The sequence below is a fragment of the Dermacentor variabilis genome, chromosome 1, assembly GCF_050947875.1.
Source record: "Dermacentor variabilis isolate Ectoservices chromosome 1, ASM5094787v1, whole genome shotgun sequence".
NCBI lineage: Eukaryota > Metazoa > Arthropoda > Arachnida > Ixodida > Ixodidae > Dermacentor > Dermacentor variabilis.
Genome location: NC_134568.1, coordinates 137,192,988 through 137,220,986, shown reverse-complemented (window position 1 = coordinate 137,220,986; position 27,999 = coordinate 137,192,988). Strand labels below are relative to the sequence as shown.

The window sequence follows — 27,999 nt, the reverse complement described above, 5'->3', positions numbered from 1 at the left end:
CTGTTTTAGAGGTTCAACGTGGCCATGACCAGGGCGAAAGGTCTCATGGTGATCGTGGGAAACCCCTATACTCTCAGTGATGATCCATGTTGGAACAGGTGAGTGAAGAATAAGCATTTTGCTGCTACTGCCTCATTTGTACTGCCTTGATGTGATTATTTCAGAATTCTGGAGTTCTGCATTACCAAGAGAGCATACAGGGGTGTGCCGTACAAACCAACAAAGCGCCGTGCAGAAGCTTCCAACAATGTATCCAAGCTGTCTTTTGGTAAGAAATAAGCTCCCGGAGACTATTTTTATCTCTAATGGATGATTTGGACATTTGCTATGCATCCTTCCTGTTATCAAAGGCAGTAATAGTAATGGCAACTGACATGCATTACATTACTGCCAATCAGTATTACAACTTCATCTTATTCATAACACTCGTAATAGTAGCACTTGAGTAGGTTGTTTCGTGAGGCTTGTGGCTATGATAGCAGCGTAAAAACGCCCTGAACCACCCTTCTTTGAAGCCTCAAAAAATGCTGAGGAATGAGTATGGTGGCTCCCAGGAATGTATTACCCAAAAAACTTTTCGGAAAGACCTACTATGAGTGTAAATCCGAGCGCAATATTTATCTTTTCCATTTGCCTTCAACATGCTCCATTCACAAGGGACAGGGCAGCGCCAATGGCAGCGCCTCACCTATGGCGTTACAGTGAGAGGGCTTGTTGCAGCACCCTGTGGCCACTGTGGCATTTATGCTATGCAGCACATCCAGCTACATGCACCTGTAGTGCATGGCAGGGCTAGAGTGCGCACTCATGCTCGTGTCTTCCAGTCTGGTGATGCTACGCCGTGTGCACCGGCTTTTTCCTGCAAGGATACTAGCGAAATTTAGATTGCAAATTCTGAAGCACTATCAATAGCTCAATACAAAGTAAGTCTAGCCAGGAGCGGCTGGTCGTGAGAATGCATCCCTTGTGGATGCCAAATGCCATTCCTCGCAAGGCGCGGCAGGTGTAGTGTATGTGTGGTCTGGGCCCAAGTTCTGTGTGTTTCAAGGCTAGTTCAGTGTTCAAAACTATATGAATTTAGCGAGACCCTACGACTTCGACACTGATAAGCAGTGAGACCAAAATTTCATTCCGATGTGGGCAGTTGTGGCCGATCACAAGCAGACAATAGTCCGCTTCTTAAATTATCGGGTTTTACGTGCCAATACCATTAACTTATGATGAGGCATGCTGTAGTGGGGGACTCCGGAAATTTGGACCATCTGGGATTCACTCGCCGTGGTTGCTTAGTGGCTATGATGTTGGGCTGCTAAGCACAAGGTCATGGGATCGAATCCCGGCCACAGCGGCAGCATTTCAATGGGGGTGAAATGGGAAAACACCCGTATACTTAGATTTAGGTGCACATTAAACAACCCCAGGTGGTCCAAATTTCCAAAGTCCCCCACTACGGCATGCCTCAAAATCAGATTGTGGTTTTGGCATGTAAAACTCCATAATTAATTTACACGGGGTTCTATAATGTGCACCTAAATCTAAGTACACAGGTGTTTTTGCATCTCGCCCTCATTGAAATGCGGCCGCCGCAGCCGGGATTCGATCCCACAATCTCGTGCTTAGCAGCCCAACACCATAGCCACTAAGCAGCCACAGTGGGTGTAGTCTGCTTTTTCTGTAAGCGTGCAATTCGTATAGAAATTTGAGGCGCACATTTGTTTACTCCAGCCCGTTTAGTAAACTGCGTCAGTTAATATACACATTAACAGTAGGGAGAGGCACACTGGTTCAAACGCCTTTTTGATTGATGTCAGCTTTCAATAGCAGCTGTCTATAGGAATCTTGCATGTGATGACATATGCAAGTTGCCAGCAGTTTCGGAATGGGTGAGAAGGCCTCCATTTGAAACGTGTGTGACAAAAACGTGACCTAGTGTGAACTTCATGTGCCGCGCACGAGTGCAGAATTCGGCCGAGATGTTCACAGCAGTGTATGCTATCCACAGAATGAATTTTTTCGTCAAGCCCTAGGAGTGGTTCAGGGGCCTTTTAATGGGCAGCACTGTAGCTTCACTCACCTTGTGAAAAATTGTCCCAGAGCTTCTACACCAATTACATTTATTATGACTTACTTCATATGCAATTTTACTGTTGCAGACTGAGCTGCTTCTTTACAGATCATGTACAGAAGTGTTGGGAAGATGTAATGCATGCAATTCATTTTTTTCCGTAGTTTTCAGCAAACGATCAGAAACCCAAGTGGGATCACATTTTCAAGTCCAGCATCATAAAAAACAGGGCATGTGTTTGCAGGCACCATTTCCTCTGTGGCTCAGTGCACTAGGGTTTTAGCGTTAGTGACCTTCAGTGTAAAAACAAAACTAAAGATGAATCAGAATTAAATAATTAAATCAGCTTTTAGCAAAAAAAAAAAAGTGCAGTTTCACTGTTTCAGGTTCAACTATTCAAGGTGCCAGCAAAATTTAAAGCACATCTGTGTAGTCATAAAGCAGATCATATTTTTAGATGAGCCAGTGGTGCCCAGGATAGAGAAATGTTGGAAGTGCTTTCGTGGCACGAGGTAAAGGCTTAGCATGATGTTGCTATAATCTTTGTTTTCCTCTTTGATAAGCTGAAGCAGTCGCATGATGGGTAGGGTAGGATGTGTGCAAAGGCTGATGAATCAAGTAAAAAGAAAAATAATTTTTCGCAGTGACTGCAAACAAAACGAGACTTGGGGCACTTATTGTCGCATAAGGCTTTGCACCATCACCCATTTCCTAAGAAATGTGGTTTCGCATCTTCAAACCATTTTCTACTATTGTTTTCGCAGCATGTTGCACTCGTCCCTTTGCTATTTGTAGTGCACACATCTGCATCTGTTAAATGGCCCTGAAGTTCAGTTTTAGACAGCAGTATTCTCTAAGCAAGGATTCAGTTGTGTAGGTGTGCTTGGAATTGATATAGCAGTAAAACAAAGGAAGGTACAGTAAAACCTCGTTAAACCGTAGTTGGCCGGAGCTTGGAAAAAGTATGTACTAAACGGTAGTACTGTTTAACTGAAATAGCATGAGACTGCCCACTTACCTGTCAAAAACGGGGCTCGGAGAGAGTGCGATAAAAGGGCAAGAACATGCAGTATTTGCTCACTTCGTGCGACATTAGTTATTTTCGTTTCATGCTGCGGCAGCTTAGCAGCAACAACAGCCTCGAATTCAAAGATGCGAGCCAGATTTTCCAGCCCCCTCTTCTGGGCAAACACTCGCATGGCAGCTACCTCGTTTGCGTTGCATATTCTCCGTGCACGGGAGCGGTAGCACTGTAGAAGTCGCAGGGGGGTAGTGTCGCGACAATTGCATTCATGATGCTGACGCAAAGCGCAGCTTCTGCTACTGTTGGACCTGAATCGCCCGTGCTGTCGCTTTTCATGTCGTCCTCATCACTGTCGTTAGGCGACACTTTGGCAACTATAGAGGCAATGATGGCGAAAAGTGCAGCCTCGTAGCCGACATCGCGGTCGCAGCAGCGCTGCCGAGCAACTTCTTCCCGCCACACACCGTAGTCAACGGTAGATCCCTGTGGCGTGTCAGCGCAGATTCCTTTGTGCCACATTCGATAGCATGAACGATGTCCAATGTTTCTTCTATGCTGAGCACCCGGTGTTTTTATCCGAGCTTCGGCATGATGCGAGTCCTAGCTTGCACGATGCCACAACCAGTCTCAACGCTCTCTGGCACGACGCCGAAATGATGTTGATGTGGCTTCATAGGGCGCTTGGAGGCCATTGTTCCGATCTTTGAGGCTTGTTCTGCCAGGCCGCCCAGTGGGGACGATGCACTGCCGTGATTGCACGACAAAAAGTGGAAACACTACATGCCAACTGATACATACGCAGTAAGCTGGTATATACAGTTTATGCGGGTACAAAATGCATTATGTTCAGTGGCTGCTGAGTCGGAGATTTTACTTTACTACTTTAAAACAGAACTACTGCTTAAGCCGCTACGATTTAACAAGGTTTTACTATACACAGAATGACTTATATGAGCACAAACTTTCAACGTCAATAGCTGTCACGCATGCATTGGCCTGAAAACACAAGTAGGAATTCATTGCTGCTCATATTAGACCTTTTTGTGTTCAGCATGTTCAAATTGGTGTGCTTGTTTGTATTGCATATATTGCAAAAACCACATTCGTGATTCAAGCTCAGCCTTTTGAGGCTAAGGTGAATAATCATACTGGTCTTTGCAATATACACTATGTGGACAAATGAAACATGTTACAAATCAAAATAAAATGTCCAGCATGTAAAATGAAAGAATTTTGTTGGCTTCCTGTAAGGGTGCAATTTGGTTTCTTGTGTAAGCAACACTGCATAGCATATTGAAAGTTCTAATGAAGCACACATCCCTGCCTCGAGTACAAGCTTCACATGTAGCTTGGGTGTCATTTGTGCAGTGTAGTACATTGCCAGAATTTGCATATGAAAAGGCTTTAGAAAGTTTTGTTCCTTCATACTGTTGTATAGCATTCACTTAGTTATTGGAATTTGTAGTCATAGGTCATATAACCAGGTACAATATTTTCGTTTTTAACATGAGGACGACTGCAGCAGTTTCCTGAAACATGTGCACCCTTTGCAGAAACAGTGCCTGATGAAAGTTGTGACAAGATTGTGATATCTCAGAAGACACTGCAAGAAGAACCAAGGTGGAGGCAGGAACTGTGATGAATAGCTTTTTTTAGCTGGCCTTTTGAAAGTTTGCTGTATTTTAACGAATTTTACTTGTTTTTAATAAAGCAGAGATGTCAGAAAGTTGTGTTATTTTTTACTGCAACATAATTGTCATGTTACACACAAAAGTCTTAGCATACTAAGATGCCAATTTGCTGCACATCTATTTGCAAGCCTGCACGGTACAAAGACAGGCAGAAATCAGTATATACAGGTATGACAGCAGCTCATACATGCGGAAGTATTTCCTGGAGTGTGTGCCAACAGAGCACTTTTTGCTTTCTGTGCAGAAAGCACAGCACCTATGTGCATTGGTGTACCTAGAAGATGTAGAAGTACAGGAATGCTACAAAAATGACCACCGACACTGCAGCTATTTTTGCATAGGTTGAGCGCAAGTTTAGATATCTTGCATCCTTCTTGTACTTCTGTGACAGAAGGGACAGGTTGCTGGCCTTACTGTCCAACTCTGTACAGAAAAAAAGAAAAAAAAAATATTAAGCCACACTACACAGGGCACTCCTAAATTGTAATTTTGTCAGGACTGTCCTTAATGTTTACTTTCTCCATAACTTCCACACCCTTTGAAACGAATGGTTTATGCAACTTAGTAATTAGTTTTCATCCGGTATATGCATGAACAGCAGCACTGCTGATGTTTTGTGCCAGTGTTCCAACCAGGATGTACTAGACTCATTCTTGTGATGCATGTCTTTTTGGCAGTAAAAAGCTCATATTCACTTCATTAAGACAGCGACACTCCTGCCAGTTTGAGCACAGCATTTCAAGATGTTGCTACCACTGCTGCTGCTTCACATCACATTGTCAAATGTCCTGGCAGACAGTTTGGCGTAAACACACAATGACTGCTGCTTATCAACATTGTCAAGTACTGATGAAGATGTGAAATATAATTGGATATTGTACCTGCCAACCTGTGAGCTTTGAAATTTAAAATTCTGCAGACAACACCAAGTGAAACTTGATAAAGCATCCGTAAAATCACAGAAAAAGCTCAAAATCGTAAACTTCACAGAAAATTTGTGAGTTTGCAAGTAAGGAATACACATTTTCCACCCACTGCTCAGGATCATTATATGTTCACATCAAGAATTTTGGGTAATAACCCTGGGCAGTGGTCTGTGTCGCCTTAACCAATGTATGTCTAACACCGAGTCTAGATGAGCTCGAAGACTATTTTCGTAACTTTGCAGATTATTTCAGCAGAATACAGTTTTGATCAATAAATCTGCAATTTCAAGCCCATAGTAATCTAATCCAGTAACCAGAACTCTCCATGACCAGCATACATTGCAAGCTCATGGAACGGGTCTTTTATTCTTGCATAACAAATTTCCTTGATTTGCAATTTCTTTCACTATTCCCAGAACGGGGTTTCACAGGGGTCTCTCCTTGCGAGATCCAGCTTGTCATCTTCATGACCCTTATGCTAACCTAACGGTAACGTACAAACAGCTTCCATATCCCTTGACTTCGTTAAGCTTTTAAGTACTACTCAAATTATATTTCTTACACTTGGAATTCTTGAAAACTTGGAACAATAAGAAATTCATGACTAACCACTCACAAACAACCACTTGTCTGGCCTGCTTCCAGTTTGACCAGATGTACATCAAGGCTATATTATACATTAAAGGGACACTAAAGGCAAATACCAAGTCAAGCTAAAGTGATAGATTAGTGCTCGGGAATCTCTAAGACGTCAATATTATAGCGAACAGAGCCTTAATAATCGAGAAATAGAGGTAAATGCAGGATATGATTAGAGACTCCCCCGGGACATTCAAGCACTTGCCCGATGATGAAAGCACTCCTCAGTTATCCTGTCACTAGTACTCAACTACTCGTTGCAAAGAAACATCGTATTGTATTATAAAATGAAATAAAATGCTACTTGTCCAGTTCCATTTCACGTTCAGAAAAAGGAACTCGAAATTGCCGTTGACGACGACGCGGGCGGTCTAAAGGTTTCGTTTTTACTCGACTCTGCGCCACCCAGGCTTTCATGTTTCAGTAGTATACTGATCGCATAGTCCTGCGCTGGTTTTGCTGGCTTGCGAAACTCCCACAAACTGCAAGTAGCAGAGAATTCAACTTAAATGTGATGTCGCGGGATGCCCAAACGGTCTACGCCACTTGGCCAAGAAGCAGCTACAGCAGCGACTCCACAGCTCTGTTTTGGCTCGGTAACGCTGTCTGTCAAGCACCTTTTATTCACCAACAGCAGCAAAGGACGGTGATGGCGTATGCAATGTCACTGCTCCCCCGGTTGGGTGGCGGGAGATTTGAATTTCGAAAAAGGTATTTGGACCCTTCAGATACAATTTTCTTGTAAACTAAGTCTTTTCTTGGCCAAAAACAAGCATTGTGAGGTTTCTGGAATGGTATTTAAACAGTCCACGTCGACTTAGTATTTGCCTTTAGTGTCCCTTTAACGACCTGCACATGTCTTAAAATATCTGCATGTCTGCTGACTTATTTGATGAACCGTTACTAGCCCGTCTGACCAAATAATACTGGAAGACGTTGACCACATCCTATTATGGTGCAATGACTGGCTAATGTCCTTGAAACCTAATACATGCACACTTATTTCCTTCACTTGCAGTCATAAACCATTTCCCTTACAACATTGCTAGCATACCTGTTGAATCAGTAACTACTTATAAATATCTTGGAGTTGCCTCATCCTACGATCTGTTTTGGAATGCGCATGCTGCTAACATCACATCAGCTAAAAAAAACATTGGGTTTCCTAAAATGTCATTTATGTAATACTCCAAAACATGTGAAACCATTTGCTTAGAAATCTTTAGCCAAATCTAAGTTAGAGTATGCATCCCATATCTGGAACCCACCCAAAGGTCTCGCAAACATCCTTGGATCCATTCAAAATCATGCCACTAGATCAAGGTTTCATCCCTGAAAGCTGTGTAACTTATCACCTTTGTCTTTTTGTCGACACGTTTCAACTCTCTTTCATAGGTTCTTTTCCTCTCCACTTAATCATGTGTCATACATAATCACACCGGCCATACACTACAAGTTACTCGCCCACATGACCATACTAAAACATTTTCTACTTAATTTTTCCCCAGAGCAGCCAAATACTGGAACAGCCTTTCCCACAACGTCGCTACCATCACCTGCCCATCAAACTTCATGCAAAGCATGACAATCTTTCACATTAAATCACTGTGACAATTATAGCTTCTGTACAAACCCGCCCCTTGTTTTCGTAGCCCCTCGTGGGGTCTTGAAGGAAATAAAAATTAGTAAATTATTGAGTTGAGAAGGCTAGTAGACCTGTTGAGACTGGCATCATGGAGGTGTGATTATTGTGTATAAAGAAACTGATATACATGCTTATGTGCACCACCAGTACTGAAATGCAAGGCTCAGCACTGGCAAATCCCTATGGGGGCTTAGCCACTAATAGTAAAGTTTGACTGCTGGGCTGCGAGCTACTGTATCAACTTTGTTGGCACGTCGCATTATGACAGTTCATGTTGCACTAAGAAACCCAACCTAGTGTGGCATCAATTGTTAAAACTATGCACAGTATTTGGCATCTGCAGTAATTTCAGCTTGACTTGGTATTTTCGGTGCCAATTGAAAAAGGGAAACTGGCAATTTTTTGGGTTGTATGGATCTTAATGATGAATTTCGTATTGTTCATTGGCACTTTTATCATGAGTGCCAAAAGCCATAACAGAACTGCATAGTTTCTCCACAAGATAAGTTTTAAAGTTGCCATGCAGACTCATTGTTCCTGCTTTTCGGCAGATGATTTCCACTAGCCACCTGCGCATGTTGTCCATGACATCAGCGTAAGAAGAAGTACAGCTTATTTGCTGGCAGAAAGGCTTTGGCAGCAATGTAACCTCATCTTTGAACTTTTATGCCAAGAAAAGCCATGCAGTGTAGGAACAGTTGGAATTTTCTGTGGCTGGACATGCTGCCTCAAGATGTTACTACTAACAATCATTCCCAAAGCGTGACTGTTGATGTCACCACTGCCATCATTAGCAACAGCTTTATGGACTGTCGGGTACAGTTTTGTTTTTGTTCCAATATTTTCTCTTATTTAAAATGACTTTGCATTCTTCTGCGAATTCAACTACCTCACACATGATAGGTAGCAGAGAAAAATACAAAACAACCATTTCTCTGACAAGGTGGAAAAAACAACAACAAAGTTGCCTTAAACATGCTGGAGAGTTTGAATTTCTGGACCATGTTTTCACCTGGTGGTGCAGACATTCACTGCATGCAAACGTCACTGCCTCTCCATGAAACAAGAAATGAAGCAGATACCACCAGTTGCAAGAAACTCCAAATAAGCTAGTGCAATGAAGTGCTGTCATTTGGAGTATATTAACTTGCTGTGCAGCAAAAAAACAGACGAGTGGTGCCATAGTATAGCTCTCATGTACTGCACTTTTTAAAGAGCCCTACAGCTTTAGGCAGTCCCTGTGAAGTCCGAATTAGCTGTTTGCAACTATAAATCGTTTAGAGGCTGAACCATGCATAGTGTCCTTGTTTTAATATTTAACAGCATGTTTGCTCGATTTTAGCAGCATGATCATGTAATGTTTTTTGGGTGCTACATTTTTTTTTTTTTTTTCGCCCATGGCCCTGTGAGAGGTGTAATAGAGGGGTTTTACTGTACATTGTACCTGCTGTTTTCCTAGTTCCAACGTTTAGGCAACTCGGCCATGTCATACGGATAAATTTGGAGGTTAAGATTCTCTAGAGCATCATAAGGTGTCCTTTTGACGTGAAAAACTTCAAATATATGCTCGGAAAGTAAATACAGTGAACTCTCATTTGAGTGAACATTAAGGGACCCAAGGAAATAGTTCACTAAACTGAATATTCACTAGAACATGGAACAGCATAGCGCACAGCAGACAGTGAATCAAAAGTGTGAAATGCAATTTATGCAGTTATGTACATCAATATATACGCAGTATTTTCTTTTGAAAAGAAAATATAATTTTCATTTGCACTAGTGCTCTCAAGGTGCAAGAAGTAACAAAGCTGTCCAGAGAGTCTATGTTTTTATGCATTTATTCTGGCACAGCTTGTTGCTAAGACACGAAATCTTGCAACATTCCAAGGCCTCCTACAGCCTCGGCTAGAATCACGTTTTGAATCTGCCTCTGTCATTGCATCTTCCTCATCGCATTCTTTTTCAGGATGAACACTGGAAACTATTTCCAGATCTGATAGTTCAGCACAGGTAACGAGCTCACTGCCACACTGCATATAGCCGCCACTGGAGCAGCAATTTAGGGGCGGTGGGCATCGGATATGCCAGCGGTAGCAGAGCACAAAACTTCGTTGAACTGCTTTTAAAAATGAGCCCAGGTCAACTGATGAGGTTCGTTCAACTGAAATTTTCACTATTCAGAAATTCGTTTAACTGAAAGATGTTTTTGCATAGAATGCATAAGAAAACCGCCAAGGATTTTCTAAAAGTTTGTTATTCTGAAATATTCGTCAAACCAAAGTTTGTAAAACTCAGAGTTTACTGTACTAATATTGTAATCCCAGATGGGAAAAAACTCACATTCCACTTTTCCAGTGTTTTGATAACACGCATACTGCTTTTATGGCTGTCAATAGTCTTTGCTTACTGTATAGCCATAACATCCTTCATTATGCATAATCATGTTTCTTTTTTTTCCCCTACACTTAATAACCAATCACAGAGGTCTATCACATCTTCTCTCAAATTCAATCTTGCATGTACACCATATCGCAGAGTATCAAAGGCCGGTTGGCCATTGTCAGCAAATGGTAACTGGCCTTTTACTTCTTGCAATAGGGTGCAAATCATAACATTAGCTGAAACTACAGAAGTGTTAATAGAAATGTTTACACAGGTTTCCTCCACCATGCAAGTGCCCTATTAAAGGGACACTAGTAAGGAGTATCAATAAATTGTGCTTCTCCAATTACAAAATGGCCACTTTTATCGTGAGAGGAAGCTTAAAAGGCTTAATAACGAAGGGCATGTGGCAGCGATGCCCTGAAGTTGCCACACCAGTTTACTGTGATGTTATTGATTTTGAAAGCATCTATTCAAGTCTAGTTAATGGTTTATCAGTAAAGACAAACTACCTTGCCACCCAAACAAACCAAAGACCCAACCTGTACTCCATCTCACCAACTCCACACAGTGGGGAAAGCAGAGGGTGTGTTGTGGAAGCTGGGGGTGGGTAAGAATATGCAATTCCATCATTCAAAATCAATTACAGCAAGTACAATTTATTTTGGCATAACTATACTGCGCAGACATGTTTGGACAGTTCATTAAATCTTAAATAGCTGCTTCTAATACAGTTGAGCATCTCTACAAGGAAATGACCTGCATAACGAAGGAATAATTCTGTTCAGATTCTATTATGAGGTGTGTGGTGCACAACCTTTACAACGAAGTGAACTGTACAACGAATGATTTTGAAGGCCCCAAACACTTCATTATAAAGGCATTCGAGACTGCACATACTATACGAATGTCCACGATAATGTGTTACATTTAGGCAAAGAATATAGTCCCTCACAAATGTATTTGGTTATTCATTCAACTTGAGATTCGGGTAAAATGATTTTTCAAGAAAGTTATACAAGTCTTCAAAAAACAATGCTAATAATTTGCATCGAACAAGTCACTTATAATTAGGAAGAACGACTTCGTTTAGTCTCCACTTTCATATAGCTCAGCTGTTTGGTTCTCATATTCATGCAGTGTCGTAGCGTTCATTGGGTTACCTTGTTTTCCAGCTCACCCTCCTTGTAAACAAGTTCAGCCAAGCAGATAGAGATTAACTTGGACTTTGGTTTTGAGCAATGACTCCCAGTGACCTTTAAGAATCGACCTTTTAAGGCTGTTCTCCAAAGGAATAACATATTCTGTGAGCTTCGGTGGCAGCCATATTTTATTCCTTTTATGAACGGTGCAGCCTGCGGCTCAGTCTTTTCGGCATATTAATGCATCTTTAACGCATACACGTCACTTTGTCGCGGTGAGTTTTCGCAGTTTTGTGACGTCGAGTGACAGGCAGGTAAAGTGGGTGCAGCCTAAAAACTTTTGACCAACAGCCGAGGGCTAAAGGCGAAAAGGTGTCGAATAAGAAATAACTATTTTTCTATTGTTCGGTCAAATCATGCATAATCAGTGTGCACACGTCATATCAGATGGGAAGCTATCGCGGTTTTCGCGACGTCGCGTGATGGACAGGTGAAGTGGGGTTGGTTCAAAAAAGTTTTTGACCAATCGCGGAGAGCTGATTGCAGAATTGGAATAGAAAAGTTTGGAATAGTTTTACGTTATAGTGCCCCGTGTCACAATGTACACACAAGAAAGGTGCAGTAGTTAACAAGGCTATGTGGCTAGCATTCGCATGGCTACCAATATAGCTAGATGTACTGTGAATGATTAGGGTTCACAACAGAAATGGAACCACGACAAAAATGAAACTGCTTTTCTGTTTGTGGCAATGCAACAGAAGGAAAAAGAGAAGAATGTGTAAATGAGCTGTCAGACCTTATAAAAAGGAAGTCTGCATGGCTTATAGACTATTAAGTAGAAAAAAAGCAATAGTCAGGAAAAGCGCAAGTGCAAAGTTCTTCAAGTTGTGCTCATACGGCAAGAAACCACAGCTTGCAAAGAGCAGTGATGTCCAGCGTTAGCATGCATGCCAACCACACACATTTCTGCTACCCACATCAAAACCAAAATGTGCGCACGGTATCGATCGCCCGCACAGCTCAGTACACCTCTATCACTGCCTGCATGGAGGCTATGGTGCAGCAATTTTAACCTGAGAAGCAACACAAGCACATCTTGACAAGCACAGGTGGAAAACTTGCTGAAGAACAACTAAGACGTTGTACAATGATGGATGACTGCATTGTAGATTAAGATCAAAGAGGGAGTTCGGTAGGTGGTTTCTTGTTACATATTCAATCTTTCTTCGCAAACATCGCAAGTAGCATTAATACATAATAGGCAAGAGCTAGTAGCGCTACAAATGAAGTAACATCATTCATTATCAGGCCCTTTTGCTGCAAAATACGTCAGCGCAGGGCCTTATGCCACTAACAGACAACAGAAAATGATGACCCCAACACTGCAGCGCTCCTGCCGGCAAAGGAAAGAAGCCCGAACGGAATTGTAATCAGCTTGCTCTGCAGACAGACAGCGTCATTGAGACACCTGTCTAATGTTCCACCATGGTCTGGACTGTCCTACTGAATTCACGAGGGCTGGCAACCCTAGGCAATGCTCCTAGCTTTGACTGCATTGCATGGAGTCTTTCAGACTGCACGGAGTCTGTGGGATGGAGTGCAGCAAGTTTCAACAACTATTTGTGTGCCAAATTGGCTCAAATACAAAAAAAAATGCTTTAAAATCCATGATGCAATGCTGGAAAACTGAGGTTATAAGGCAGAATAAAAAAAAAAAAAGAATTTTGTTTGTCCTTCGCTTTCTACAGCAAGAATCACTTTCCACCTAAGTAATTTGAAAAAGTTTTTAAAGAACTACACCAGTATAAACTGATATAGTGTTGCTCTTTAGTGTCCCTTGAAGAACAATATTTTATAAGTAACTGAAGTTATGAAAAAATATGTAAAATAAAAATATTCTCACATTGCCTGCAAATTTTTAGTGAGGACACATGCATTACTCTTTTTTGATAAAGCTCATCAGCCAATACTATATATGGAAAGCTGTTTACATACCATTTCCTACTCCATCAACTTTTTACACACATTCAAACAATTATGAAAAATTATTTGAGTAATGTTTTATAAACAGAATACTACAAGTTCATTTGTAACAGCAAATCCAATACCTTGAAATATAATTCGCTATTCAAACGAATAAAATATTTATAAGCTACTAATGCTACAATTCGGCGCATAACTTCATTTTTTGCATTAAGTTTCTAAACTAATTGAATGTTGGCGCAACTTGTGAGGACCCATTTTATGCTACCCTCACTCTCAACACACGTTGCAGGATATGTTACTAAGTTTCTTATAACGTGAACAGCCCCAACAATTTATCAAGTTTAATGAATAGAAGCATGCATGACATGGTGCTTTTGAAAGTGTAAAATCAAGCTCTATCATGGTATTTCAGAGCACCAATAGCAGTATCAACTCATAGTGTCGACTGCAAAGTACATGAGACAAGCACGTTTCAATAGGAGAAACTGATGGAGTAGGTACCTGAAATCACTGATCCTCTTTGCAACACGTCATCAATGTTCTGCACCATAATTCTCTGAACATCTTGAAGTTCAGAATTTAGACTACTCAAATTTCTTCTTGCTCTAGAATCCATAAATGCCTTTTTTGCCTTCTGAATGTAGGTATCTGAAAGCAATGAAGAAGCTTTCCATTATGCACTCATTCTTGTTGCCAAACACTAATAATCATATGAATGAATGAGTATTCATGTGACTGCTTACCGAACTCAATGAAGCTGTATGGCCTGTTCACAGAATTGACCTTGGAGCCGTACTGAGAGTTGAACTCATTCTGCAGATCTTCAAGGAAAGAAAATGCAAGCCTCTTCGAAAAAGACTTCTCTGTGAGTACTAAATAGCACACTCCATTCTCAATCATGTAGCTTAAAAGGAAAAGAAAGAAGCATGTAAGCTGGTATAAGTGATCAACTATTTTTTAAGCAAAACACTGCAAAACATAGTTCCACCGTGACATGTCCAACATTTGTCGATAACACAATGCCAATAATAAAGCAGATTGTTTCACATACAATTCAGGGGGAAAAAAATTCGGTAAATTTAGGCAGCAAAGAGAGCACGAAAAAAAAAAAAAAAAAGACTACAATGAAACACTGTCTGTTTAGCGCTTCAAAAAGGCCCATGAATATTAAAATAAAAACAAGGTGCTATAGCAGTCCTAAACAAACACCGAGAAATGTCGCAAGTATGGTGGGCTGAACCTACAGAAAGAACCACAGGCACGTTTCTTCCAGACATTGCATGGTACGAATCAGAGAAAATCGCTAAAGCATGCCTAAATATACGCCTTGAACATATATCATGTGTGCTCCTAAAAAGCTAGTCACTGAGCTGAAGATAGGCCAAGTGCCCTCATTCACCTCGCGCATGCAATTTTCCAGGGGAGGCTCTGAAAACTAAATCTGGAACCTATGGCTACGCACTCATATTCATAATTTTACTCAAAACACAATAAAATGGCAAGCACATTGCGATTGTGTCATATATGGTAGTGGATGAAAACACCTGACTAAACCTAACAACCTATGACGCAAGCAAACAAGCATAAGTATGCAGCAACACAATATGAATAAGTTTTAATTGATCACTTTCTTAGGCATTTCAGCAATAATTTTATTTAGGTAAAATGTCTGTGAACAATTTTGCACAATGAAACAATGGACTGCAGCAGAAACAACATGAGTGGGCATCCTTTCAGTGTACACTGCGTCAACGTATCCTGCCATTACCAAGATACATGCTTGTATGAGTGCATGCTGCTGAAACATACATGTAAAAGTGAAAACAAAGGCTGATACAAATGTCTCGATGCTGTCGGAACAATTTTTTTTTTCAAAGGTTATCTTCAGCAAGCGTCCATAAACATGGTAGCTGCAAAAAAAGTTTTGCCGATTACAGCATGCCCAAGGTAAATGGTGCACACTATATTTTAACATGCACTGCCCACACTAGCATTCCAGGAGTGCAAGTACAAATTGAGAACACATAACGGGCATTTTGTGCGTGTTGTTTTTTCCCCTCTTTTATTGCTATACAGAATTACTTGAAGAATTGAATGTTACTTGTGCAAGGAATTGAAGTGCATAACTGACAAATTCACAAAATTTCACTAATTAAGCTTTACCTAATAATTTACAGCACATGTTGCAATTTACTAACTGTAACTGGCAAGTTCACAAAGTGTATACATCCACTTGGAACAAATTCTCAGTACTACACCAGTTTCGAGATATTCCTGCTTTGTTCACACAGCAGTGTTCAAATTTAGTGCCAAAGGGTTGTCAAGAAAGGAGAGAGAGTACTTATTGAAGGCATGAGGAAAAGAGGAGGCAAGCAGAGCAAGAGAGCATGAAAGAAAGCTATGTTTAAGTTGCCGAGACATTAGTTGGATGCAAAAAATTAATTACAAGATAAGCAAGTAAGCACATGTAAGTATGCTCCGTGGATGTACAATTGGATAACACAGACATTGTGGAATGATGAAACAATACTAAAGTGTATAGAGTAGAACCTCTGAGTAATCTCACTGCTCCACCTAGGGGTAATTAGGGGTATTACTAAGCTGTCTCTAGAAATAAGCTAGCATGGAGGTGAACTTAGAAATTTTTAACACTAACAAAGGTAACATAACAGCAATGAAGACAGGAAACAGCTTTTCTCTCTCCTTTCATGCAGTGTCATCTTTGATAGTGCATTACAAATTTCGAAGTATGAACAGACTAGCCAAGCACTGTGTACATTGTTAGACAAATTGTACACCCTTGCAATTCTTTAGCAATAGCACGCGAGCGTCGACGGTAAGGTGTGTCCGCGGCCTTTTAGTGGCCAGGGACGGCGGGACTGGCAATTTTACGTGCGGTCGTGCAAGGCGAACTCTAGTTCGAATGTGTAGTGCTGCACTGTTTGCTTCAGGAGTGCCCCTCACCACTGCAAGACCACTGACACGTCGTGTGGTCGGCGCTCGCGCGTTATTGTTGAAAAATTGCAAGGGTGTACATGCAATGCCATCATGCACAGCATCAGACACAGTGGGCTTCAAAGACAGATTTATGTGCAGTCAAGCCAGCAGTTTATGAGAAACATTTTATGCAACACTCGGAAACACATTGTTACTGTTATCAGCATACCTCACCAAACAAAGTAATACTTCCAAAAGTAAATTATCTTATGCCTCGTGGCAGGTGGCAGATATTCTGCCACTAAAGTTGGGCTACTTGAGACATTACTTCAATGACAAATCACAATGTGTACTTCGGAATCCTGTGACAAGCACAGTTTTCTGAAAGTCCACACTCATCACAGTGTTTTCTTCCTATGTGAATGTCACAGTTTGCACTATGCTTTCCCTACATAGCAGACCAATTGGCTGAGCAACATTTTTATTCAATAAGTCACTCCCTAAAATCTCGCACTAAACATCCAAGTTACATTTACATATGTCCTCCCTTGTGCCAATAAACCCAATTATCATCAAGATTTGTCCTGCAGTTTGCAAGGGAGACTTCTTGGGAAAACATTTAATTGATATGCTAACGTATATTGTAGAATGCTACAAGGACAGAGAAAAAAGAAAACCAGCTTGGCCAGAATAAGCAGGCTGCATATTCCAAATACAGCAGCCGTGCTACGGGCCCTTGCAAAAGAATGTACAAATAGAATGATACACAATATTAAATAATACAAAGCACTTCAAAGACGTTGCTACAGCACTGAGAAAAAAAATTAATGACCTTATTAATCAGATACAAGTAATAATAAATGAACATAATCCTTCCAGGCACCAATTAATTATGTCCATTTAATTTTTTTGTTTTACCACATTTCTTGCATTTTGAGAATCATAAAGAGCATACAACTCCAGAACAGATTAGGAATTGTTCAATTCTTCAGTGCGTTTTGCTAAGTGTACAAATTGAACTCCATGCAAGAAAACTCTACAGGAACATCACATAGGAAAACAATTCTGTGTAGAGAATGCTTGGGAACCACCTATCCAGCCACTTGAAAATTTTGCTTGATGCAAAACACTGCGCAAGATGATGAGTAAAATAAGTGTACTGACTACATGACAACATACTGACCATAAGAGCAAACACCCAGCCATCTATCTTTCATTTTAGTAAAATAATTTATGCATTATTCAAACTTGCAGCACAGGCCCAATCAGAAGTGTTTCAAGATGTATGCAACATGTTTTAAATATCATTATTTTCATCAGTGCTTTTGCTTTTGAAAGGCATGAATGATCATAAAAATAGGAATTATAAAATTAAACCAAAGATTACTTTGAGTTAAACTACAAATTATGACTGCAATTGATGAACCAATTGATGAACAGGGACACTACTCACTTAGACATTTGTCCATACACAAAAGTCGAAATATACTCATTCAACAGCACACAATAAAAATAGCATGAACAAGTGGTGCAATTTTCAGAAACGGATAAGAAAGTGGTTATATGAACAAACAAAAAGGACACAGTGTGAAATTACCATGAGATAAATTCGAAATTGAAAGTGCTGTAGGTAAGTGCACCTAGAGAGCTACAATTTACTCCACCAGCAGGTACTCAGTTCCAACGGAGGATGGAATGTGGATATAATTATGCCTCAGAGGCCAGCACTCATATATTGGTTCTCAACGAGTGTGAAATGCCCTTGCATGTGGAGTGCCTGGAGCATTTTGAAAGGGCCATGGTAGAGTTCATACAGAAACTTCAGCCTGGACACACTTTGTTGCAAGTATATAGAGGTCATGTAAATCTTGATGATTTTGGGAAGCTACCACAAAAAAACACAACACTTGAAGAAAGGGACAACACAAAGCGGTGCTGACAACTGATCAGTTGTCAGTACTGCTTCGTGTGGTCCTTTTCTTCAAGTCCAATGTTTCTTTTTTTGCAGCAACTTCCCAAAATCATGAATAACCAACTGGCCTACACCCCCACTCTGTTAAATCTTAATGCTGGATTATGTAGCCTTGATTATATCTCCACATTCTAACTTCAGGAGGTTCCTTGTTTTGAAACTTTCTTTTCGTGAAAGACAGCTTTCTCCTAGCTTTATTACTGACAGCATAAACATGAGGCTCCCGATTTATGTTCCCTATAACTGACCCAACAATACTTGACATGGCTTACATTTTCTGATGACGGCATTGTCAACCATACACAAACATTCATGGTTTCTTATTAGTAAATGATAGACTAGTGGTCTCTGATGTATTCAGTTTTGTTGTTTACTTGTACATAGGAATAGTTCATATTCAGAATGAATGGTGAACATAAATTGGTGCACCTCAGTTGAACACACAAATACTCAACATTCAAATTACAATAGTTAGCTTCACAACTTGGTGCACATGCAGTCATCAAACACACTGGACATGGTGGCACACAACTTTATGAGAGCATATGAGAAAAAAAAATGACACTTTATTGTCACGCCAAGATAACTGCCTAATTTGTCCAGTAGCTACACAAGATTAAATAACCACGGCAATCACCGAATTAAAACAACGCTTTGAACTCGCATTCCTACGATTACGACGCTGGGTTCTTGTGATGGCAACAGAATTTTGCCAACTGGCAATCAACACGGAAGCCAGTGGAAACCACTCACTGAAAGTTGTAAGGTCCTGTTTCAATGGTGGATCGCGAAAATGATTGATTATTTAGCTTCTTGAATAACATCTTTGCTTGGTTCTGGTATTCCGTGTTCCCTACGCCAAGTTGCTGGAAAGGAAAGTAAAAAGTGACACACAGCAATCAGGTGCACAAACAGATGGGTCACTGTAAATGGTCACACCAAGCAGCGGCGCAGAGAGCAACTTTAAACTTAACGCACGGTGAAACATTGTTACTAATCTATTCATAATCTATTCATACTACTTTTACCTATGAAATCGCGTATGTTATATCTGCGATTCTTTTTCTCCCTCTTTTTTTATTCACCAAACCCCAAGTTAGGAATGTGCCATATGAGAAAGGAAACTCTCAGGAGCAATAAACTGCATACCAAGGACAGCCAATTCAGTTAAAAGCATTACGTCTGCGTCAAACAAACGTGCTAACGTGACACATGAAAATATACCAGTAAAATAATGCTTTCCGGCTACAGCTGAATCGACATGCACATACCTGCTGGTCATCTTGTACAGAAGCCGACAAGGGCAACCCGTCAGCTACTCTGGCAATCATCGTCATAAGCACCATGTTGAAGCGGTATGCAGGTTTCACGAATCACGTAAAATGAGACCAGCCTTAGTGCAATACCAGGAAAGTTTAGTTACGGGAGGGTCATTTCTACTGTGCCGGCAGTGACGCGATGACGCGCCCGTAGATGAACAGATGACGTGTCACCATTGTGGCCAGACTCGTGAAAAATGCAAGAAAGTGGACGGCCAAAACATTTGTCGAGTTTCGGTACAGTACAGTGTACTAGACACGTCGTGGTACTAGAAAGCTTCCACAACTCTATGAGTTTAGGCATATGGTATTGGCAAAAATTAAGCATTGGTGTAAGGATGAATTTGAGGCGTGACCAGGACAGCGCATTTCAAATTTTGTGTTTTTCTGTCTGCGAGGAAAATACAGACTTGTTATGCAACTTCATCCATTCATGTTTTTCTCATTTGTGTGAATTGTTTAAATTGTTTTTTTTTCTCAAACATGAGTCATGCAATATTTGTTTAGAGGGCGAGAGAACGGAAAAATCGAAACTGTAACAAAGCGTACGCGTGATATGTGCCCAAAGTGTGCAATTTGTTACGTGCATTTAATTAGATGGAATGATAACTTTGAAATAAAATGAACGTATAATACTTGCAAGCCATATTTTTATTACAATCAAGTAGTAATAAACCAGCAGCGTTTTCTTTAAAGGCACTGTTTGTTTTCGCTTGTTTGTGCGTGTGTGCGTGTGAGAGGCGGAGATCATGGGGACTTGTAGTGAACTGCTTGAGATGTAAACATTTTGTTGTGAGCGGCGTTTGCCCTTCGCGCTCCGCAGCATCATCACCACGTGAGAATACACTAGTTATTCATGCCCTACTGTGTGTTCATAAAGTATACATACTTATTTGCTTCATGTGTGCGGCCTACTGTTCTTTTTTTTTCCCGCGTTGCAAAGTTGGAGTGCGTTGTCATGACACATTCGATGTCTGGGGTTGAGTATCGTTTCCTTAGGTCATGAATCATTTCAAATTTGTTTTCGTTACCACCAGTAATTATGTGCGTATGTGTTTGGTAGTGCACACTAACCTAACTGTTCCTCTTTCGGATTAACGGGGCTAAAATATTTTATATTCTACATCAATCCTGTATTGTCGATTTCAGCCGAATGCCGCCTTAGAAAATGATGCAGGACCTCCTGAAAGTGCTACCCGATGACTTACCGATAACCGACGTCTGTGTAATTGAAGATCCACAGAATTGCCCTCCTGGATATCATGTGGTATAGTGACCTTTTGTTAGTCTGTCAACGTGCGGCGTGTTCCATTATTCTGTTTATGCTAACGAACTCTCGCATTGCAGGTGGACAAAACATTTGACCAAGACACTGACGCCGACCTCTGGAAGGACCGTTTCTTCGGCCGCCGTATCACTCGATACATCTGCTACTCGAAGGCCCACGTATGTTGTCTCTAAGCGTTTTTCTGCCAAACATTATTCATAAAATTAAGGCAGTCACACACTTAATCGTCTAGTTTCGTGTAGATCTTTCGTACTGCGAAAATAGCGTCACTGTCACAGCTGCGAGGGCGATAGCAGTCTGGCAGTTATTTCATTTCCTGTGCGTGCAACCGCATAACGTTTTTGTGTACATTCAAAATTTATTTCGTGTGAGATCACATACAGCTTTTCCATTCAAGTGCGGTGACTTGGTAGTAGCAGAAAACCGAATTTCAGCGTTCGTTGGTTTACTCCTTAGGCTTGTGAAATGACTTTCAGTCAGACTAGTCAGACCATAGTGACTGGAGGCACAATCTGATCATAATGTAGTTGTAAAGGAGGTGTACTGACCCTGGCAACCTTTAACACTCAAACTCTGTCAAGTGAGGCTAGCTTAGCAGGACTCTTTGAAGAACTATCAGGCATCGTTTGCGATATCATTAACCTTAGTGAGATTAGAAGAGCTGGTGAGGCTTATACAGGGCTGACTAATGGCAACGTCCTCTGCTATAAAGAACTTCCAGATAAAAGACAAAACGGGGCAGGATTCCTAATCAATAAGGATATAGCGAGCAACATTAACAAATTCTACAGCATTAATGAGAGGGTAGCAATAGCCGTAATCAAACGTAATAAGAGGTATAGATTAAAGGCAGTACAAGCCAACGCTCCAACATCCAGTCATGACGATGATGAAATAGATCAGTTTTATGGAGATGTTAAATTAGCGATGAGAACAGTGCAAACTCAGTATATTGTAGTAATGGGCAACTTCAATGCAAAAGTGGGGAAAAGGCAGGCTGGTGAACAAGCAATTGGCAACTACGGCATCAATTCTAGGAATGCCAGGGAGAGATGCTGGTAGAATTCGCGGAAAGGAATAGGCTGTGAATAATGAACACCTTGTTCAGGAAGCGTAGCAAAAGAAAGTGGACCTGGAAAAGCCCTATTGGTGAAACAAGAAGTCAAAAAGGTTTTATAGTTTCTGCCGATCCCAGCATAGTGAAGGATGTTGAAGTGTTAGGTAGAATAAAGTGCAGTGACCATAGGTTAGTGAGGTCTAGGATTCTTCTCAATTTGGAGAGAGAAAGAGTAAAATTGGTCAAGAAGAAACAGGCCAACCTAGACGCAGTAAGGGTAAAAGCAGACCAATTCCAGATTGGTGCTTGCGACCAAATATGCAGCTTTAGAACTAAGAACTAATGAAAATGAGATGAAATGAAACGAACTTAGAAAATAATGCTGATGGGTGAGGTGCCATTATTTTTTAGAATTCAGTTCGGCTTTCTTAGAAAATCAGTGCACATTGAAATTAGCATCACCGAGAGCGATATTAAGTACAGAATGCAGCATTGGGTTTCAGCCAAACGCTTGCTGTGTCACAAATTGTTTTGGGGAGGAAGAACCTCCAACACTCTCTGCAGGACGAATAACTTAATTCTGGGGTTTTACATGCCAAAAACATGATATGATGATGAGGCATACTATAGTGCAGGACCGGATTAATTTTGACCACCTGGGGTTCTTTAACATGCATCCAATGCACAGTGCACAGGACATTTTGCATTTCGCCTTCATTGAAATGCGGCTGCAATCGAACCCGCAACTTCATGCTTAGCAGCACAATGCCATAGCCACTAAGCTACCGCAGTGGGTCTTTGCAGGAATAGCAAGGGCTCAGAGCTGTTACTGAGACTTAGTGAAATCTTTTTCCACCTCTCATTGTCAATTAAGAAAGAATATTTTTGTACAGTTGCAGCTGGCACTTGCACAGAAGATGGCAAATTAGTTCTGCGGATTCCCGCAAGGTGGAGGATGGTTTGTGAAAGATTAAATTCTCATCCACCTGAATGTAGCAGAAAGCTACAGAGGTAAACCATGCGGGTTTCTCAGAAAGAAAGTTTCTCAGTTGAGGAAAAATTCGTCCTGGTCTAGGATTTGAACCCGAGACGAACGCCTTTCTGGGGAGGTGTTGGTCCTGGGTTAAATTCTCAGGCCAGGACGAATTTTTCCTCAACAGCTTTTTTTTTTTTGGAGAAAATCATATGGGTTTCCTTTGTAGCTTCGTGCTACATTTGGGTGGATGACAATTTTTACTTTCATGAACAGAAGATACATAAATCCCCAGTTAAAAATAGTACTCACCATGCTATCACTGCCATGGGTTCGGACAGGTTACGGCTGCTTGCAAAATGCCCAGCATGAGTCAAACAAAGAAGGCACATGTCACTCTGAAAGTAAGGTGAAACAAAACAAAAGCAGTGATAATGCCAAACAGATGATAGAGATATAATCCCAGTAGATATATGTGATTGCAATTTCTGTCTAGCGGTGGAGATATTGGAGTATTGTCTCGTCTCGAAAGAAAAGGGGTCCTTGTGCTTGTCTTCTGGGTGGTCAGCTGCACTGTCTTGATGTGTGTGTGTGTGTAGTCCACAGCAATAGTATGGACTACATGGAGTATGGCAGCCAGATCTTGTGGTCTTCCTCGGGTGCAGATGCTGCAGGAGTAAATTCCAGAAACTGTTGTAATGCATGCCTTGTGAATATGGCCCGGGGCAACGATTACCATGGTAGTTACTGTGTCATTAGTCCTTATGTGGAACACAGTGCACTGGCCGCATATGCTTTGCTGTTCATTACAATTCTACAACGATGGCCATCAAACTGATTCACATACCAATGTGATTGGTACATGCTGCACAACTCATGCACTGTGAGTCCCTTCAGTTCAGGTCATTATGCATGCTAACCATACTCTGTCTATGCTGTCATCGTTCTTGTGTCACTCACAAGGTGCTTTTCCCTCGTCTTACAAACCATTCATGGTTTGTAAGACAGGGTTCAAGGTGGATATGGCAACATTGCAAAACGTGATGAAGCCATTTAAGTGTTCAATTATAATGAGGAAAGTGGCAATTAATGGTGTAACATGCAGTGTTCATGCCCACACCTACTTGTTGGTGTGGGATGGGTTGTGATTTTTTAGTAGCATTAGCAATAAATTAACCTTTTGTAGGTAGGTTTAAAGTAGCATTACTGTGTATAATATTAAAACAGGTGTAAGGGTAGTTAGGAAAACTAAAGTGAGAAAGCCCTTCCTCTTCTTCTTCTTCTTTTTTCTTTCCTCGCTTGCCACTTGGCAAAGCTACCTCTTATGCCATTTGACAATGCTTTTTTTTACCTGCCTTACAGCATGCAGAATGTGTTCAGTCTTTGTTGGTTGTGGCTGACAAGGAGGTGCCACCTGAGGGTCATATTGTCATGAATTCTACAAAAGATACAGGTATAATGTTGATCATTAACATGATTTTTTTGTGCTGTGAAGTTGAGCATTTTGTTTTACAGATCAGCGTGCCATGAAGAAAAAGCTCCTTTGTTACAAGATGGTTGCAAGGGACTCTGTTGGTGAAGCAGTTTCTGACATTATTGTTCTCAGCAAATCACGAAAACCTCCAGATGGGTTTGTGTTAGCTGGGTGAGTGTTCCTAAGTGCAGAGAGATTAATTAATTAATTTTGCCTATTTTGTGCAGTGCAATAGCCATTCCTTTTGTTCACTTAGTCTTGCATATTATGTTACAAGATAATTTAAATGTCATGAACAACTTTTATAATTTGCTTATTTTACAGGTAACTCATAGTCTTGTGTTGTTGCACTTTTGCTTGGAAAAGGTTGCGTGGAAAAGTTGAATATCTCCTCTGGCGTAGTGTGCCCTGTATCATTTGTGTCTGTGCATGTGGCTCCAAACATTCATCATCATCATCAGCAGCAGCAGCAGCAGCAGCAGCAGCCTAGTTACGCCCACTGCAGGGCAAAGGCCTCTCCCATACTTCTCCAACTACCCCGGGCATGTACTAATTGTGGCCATGTTGTCCCTGCAAACGTCTTAATGTCATCCGCCCACCTAACTTTCTGCCGCCCCCTGCTACGCTTCCCTTCCCTTGGAATCCAGTCCATAACCCTTAATGACCATCGGTTATCTTCCCTCCTCATTACATGTCCGGCCCATGCCCATTTCTTTTTCTTGATTTCAACTAAGATGTCATTTACCCGCGTTTGTTGTCTCACCCAATCTGCTCTTTTCTTATCCCTTAACGTTACACCCATAATTCTTCTTTCCATAGCTCGTTGCGTCGTCCTCAATTTCAGCAGAACCCTTTTCGTAAGCCTCCAGGTTTCTGCCCCATATGTGAGTACTGGTAACACACAGCTGTTATACACTTTCCTTTTGAGGGATAGTGGCAACCTGCTGTTCATGATTTGAGAATGCCTGCCAAACGCACCCCAGCCCATTCTTATTCTGGTTATTCCAGTCTCATGATCCGGATCCGTGGTCACTACCTGCCCTAAGTAGATGTATTCCCTTACCACTTCCAGTGCCTCGCTACCTATCGTAAACTGCTGTTCTCTTCCGAGACTGTTAAACATTACTTTAGTTTTCTGCAGATTAATTTTCAGACCCACCCTTCTGCTTTGCCTCTCGAGGTCAGTGAGCATGCATTGCAATTGGTCTCCTGAGTTACTAAGCAAGGCAATATCATCAGCGAATCGCAAGTTGCTAAGGTATTCTCCATCAACTTTTATCCCCAATTCTTCCCACTCCAGGTCTCTGAATACCTCCTGTAAACATGCTGTGAATAGCATTGGAGAGATCGTATCTCCCTGTCTGACGCCTTTCTTTATTGGGATTTTGTTGCTTTCTTTGTGGAGGACTACGGTGGCTGTGGAGCCGCTATAGATATCTTCCAGTATATTTACATATGGCTCATCTACACCCTGATTCCGTAATGCCTCCATGACTGCTGAGGTTTCGACTGAATCAAACGCTTTCTCGTAATCAATGAAAGCTATATATAAGGGTTGGTTATATTCTGCACATTTCTCTATCACTTGATTGATAGTGTGAATATGGTCTATTGTTGAGTAGCCTTTACGGAATCCTGCCTGGTCCTTTGGTTGACAGAAGTCTAAGGTGTTCCTGATTCTATTTGCGATTACCTTAGTAAATACTTTGTAGGCAACGGACAGTAAGCTGATCGGTCTATAATTTTTCAAGTCTTTGGCGTCCCCTTTCTTAAGGATTAGGATTATGTTAGCGTTCTTCCAAGATTCCGGTACGCTCGAGGTTATGAGGCATTGCGTATACAGGGTGGCCAGTTTCTCTAGAACAATCTGACCACCATCCTTTAACAAATCTGCTGTTACCTGATCCTCCCCAGCTGCCTTCCCCCTTTGCATAGCTCCTAAGGCTTTCTTTACTTCTTCTGGTGTTACCTGTGGGATTTCGAATTCCTCTAGGCTATTCTCTCTTCCACTATCGTCGTGTGTGCCACTGGTACTGTATAAATCTCTATAGAACTCCTCAGCCACTTGAACTATCTCATCCATATTAGTAACAATATTGCTGGCTTTGTCTCTTAACGCGCACATCTGATTCTTGCCTATTCCTAGTTTCTTCTTCACTGTTTTTAGGCTTCCTCTGTTCCTGAGAGCCTGTTCAATTCTATCCATATTATAGTTCCTGATGTCCGCAGTCTTACGCTTGTTGATTAGCTTAGAAAGTTCTGCCAGTTCTATTCTAGCTGTAGGGTTAGAGGCTTTCATACATTGGCATTTCTTGATCAGATCTTTCGTCTCCTGCGATAGCTTACTGGTTTCCTGTCTAACGGCGTTACCATCGACTTCTATTGCGCACTCCTTAATGATGCCCATGAGATTGTCGTTCATTGCTTCAACACTGAGGTCCTCTTTCTGAGTTAAAGCCGAATACCTGTTCTGTAGCTTGATCCGGAATTCCTCTAGTTTCCCTCTTACCGCTAACTCATTGATTGGCTTCTTGTGTACCAGTTTCTTCCGTTCCCTCCTCAAGTCTAGGCTAATTCGAGTTCTTACCATCCTATGGTCACTGCAGCGTACCTTGCCGAGCACGTCTACATCTTGTATGATGCCAGGGTTCGCGCAGAGTATGAAGTCGATTTCATTTCTAGTCTCACCATTCGGGCTCCTCCACGTCCACTTTCGGCTAACTCGCTTGCGGAAAAAGGTATTCATTATCCGCATATTATTCTGTTCTGCAAACTCTACTAATAACTCTCCTCTGCTATTCCTAGAGCCTATGCCATATTCCCCCACTGACTTGTCTCCAGCCTGCTTCTTGCCTACCCTGGCATTGAAGTCGCCCATCAGTATAGTGTATTTTGTTTTGACTTTACCCATCGCCGATTCCACGTCTTCATAAAAGCTTTCGACTTCCTGGTCATCATGACTGCATGTAGGGGCATAGACTTGTACCACCTTCAATTTGTACCTCTTATTAAGTTTCACAACAAGACCTGCCAACCTCTCGTTAATGCTATAGAATTCCTGTATGTTACCAGCTATTTCCTTATTAATCAGGAATCCGACTCCTAGTTCTCGTCTCTCCGCTAAGCCCCGGTAGCACAGTACGTGCCCGCTTTTTAGCACTGTATATGCTTCTTTTGTCCTCCTAACCTCACTGAGCCCTATTATATCCCATTTACTACCCTCTAATTCCTCCAATAACACTGCTAGACTCGCCTCACTAGATAACGTTCTAACGTTAAACGTTGCCAGGTTCAGATTCCAATGGCGGCCTGTCCAAACATTAGAGTGACTTAAAACTACTGTACAGTGGTTATGTGCAGACTACTTCAGTCTTGGGCCGCTGAGCACGAGGTCACGGGATCGAATCCCGGCCATGGCGGCGAAATGCGAGAACACCCGTTTACTTAGATTTAGGCACACGTGAAAGAACCCCAGGTGG

The 27,999-nt window shown here is 41.4% G+C and overlaps 3 protein-coding genes and 1 long non-coding RNA gene across 6 annotated transcripts in view; 2 read left to right on the top strand and 2 right to left on the bottom strand.

Annotated features, from left to right (window-relative positions):
• LOC142585185 (putative helicase MOV-10) overlaps positions 1–4,815 on the top strand; it is a 91,554-nt gene extending 86,739 nt beyond the window's left edge. For both annotated transcript variants that reach the window (XM_075695744.1, XM_075695753.1), the window contains 3 exons: positions 10–98; positions 165–268; positions 4,643–4,815. In XM_075695744.1, coding sequence (XP_075551859.1) covers positions 10–98; positions 165–268; positions 4,643–4,728 — 279 coding nt within the window. In that variant the 3' untranslated portion in view covers positions 4,729–4,815. The remainder of the gene's footprint in view (positions 1–9; positions 99–164; positions 269–4,642) is intronic.
• Positions 4,809–19,903, bottom strand: Sec22 (vesicle-trafficking protein SEC22). 2 transcript variants are annotated; one of them, XM_075695763.1, is made up of 5 exons: positions 19,681–19,903; positions 19,163–19,275; positions 14,244–14,404; positions 14,002–14,148; positions 4,809–5,203 (listed from the first exon to the last, which is right to left on the bottom strand). In XM_075695763.1, the coding sequence occupies exons 1-5, from the start codon at positions 19,753–19,755 to the stop codon at positions 5,055–5,057; spliced, it is 645 nt and encodes a 214-aa protein (XP_075551878.1). In that variant the 5' UTR covers positions 19,756–19,903; the 3' UTR covers positions 4,809–5,054. The 2 variants fall into 2 exon arrangements, with proteins under 2 accessions (XP_075551878.1, XP_075551887.1); XM_075695772.1 differs by lacking the exons at positions 19,163–19,275; positions 19,681–19,903 and adding an exon at positions 15,310–17,136 and having other exon boundaries at positions 14,244–14,321.
• Positions 19,904–20,447: 544 nt separating this feature from the next.
• Positions 20,448–27,999, top strand: part of Mvb12 (multivesicular body subunit 12-like Mvb12) — a 33,528-nt gene continuing 25,976 nt past the window's right edge. The window contains exons 1-5 of the mRNA XM_075695722.1: positions 20,448–20,563; positions 20,878–20,995; positions 21,076–21,174; positions 24,409–24,499; positions 24,562–24,691. Coding sequence (XP_075551837.1) covers positions 20,897–20,995; positions 21,076–21,174; positions 24,409–24,499; positions 24,562–24,691 — 419 coding nt within the window. The 5' untranslated portion in view covers positions 20,448–20,563; positions 20,878–20,896. The remainder of the gene's footprint in view (positions 20,564–20,877; positions 20,996–21,075; positions 21,175–24,408; positions 24,500–24,561; positions 24,692–27,999) is intronic.
• Positions 23,682–27,999, bottom strand: part of LOC142585181 (uncharacterized) — a 29,234-nt gene continuing 24,916 nt past the window's right edge. The window contains exon 3 of the long non-coding RNA XR_012829050.1: positions 23,682–23,714. This is a non-coding gene — a long non-coding RNA (uncharacterized LOC142585181). The remainder of the gene's footprint in view (positions 23,715–27,999) is intronic.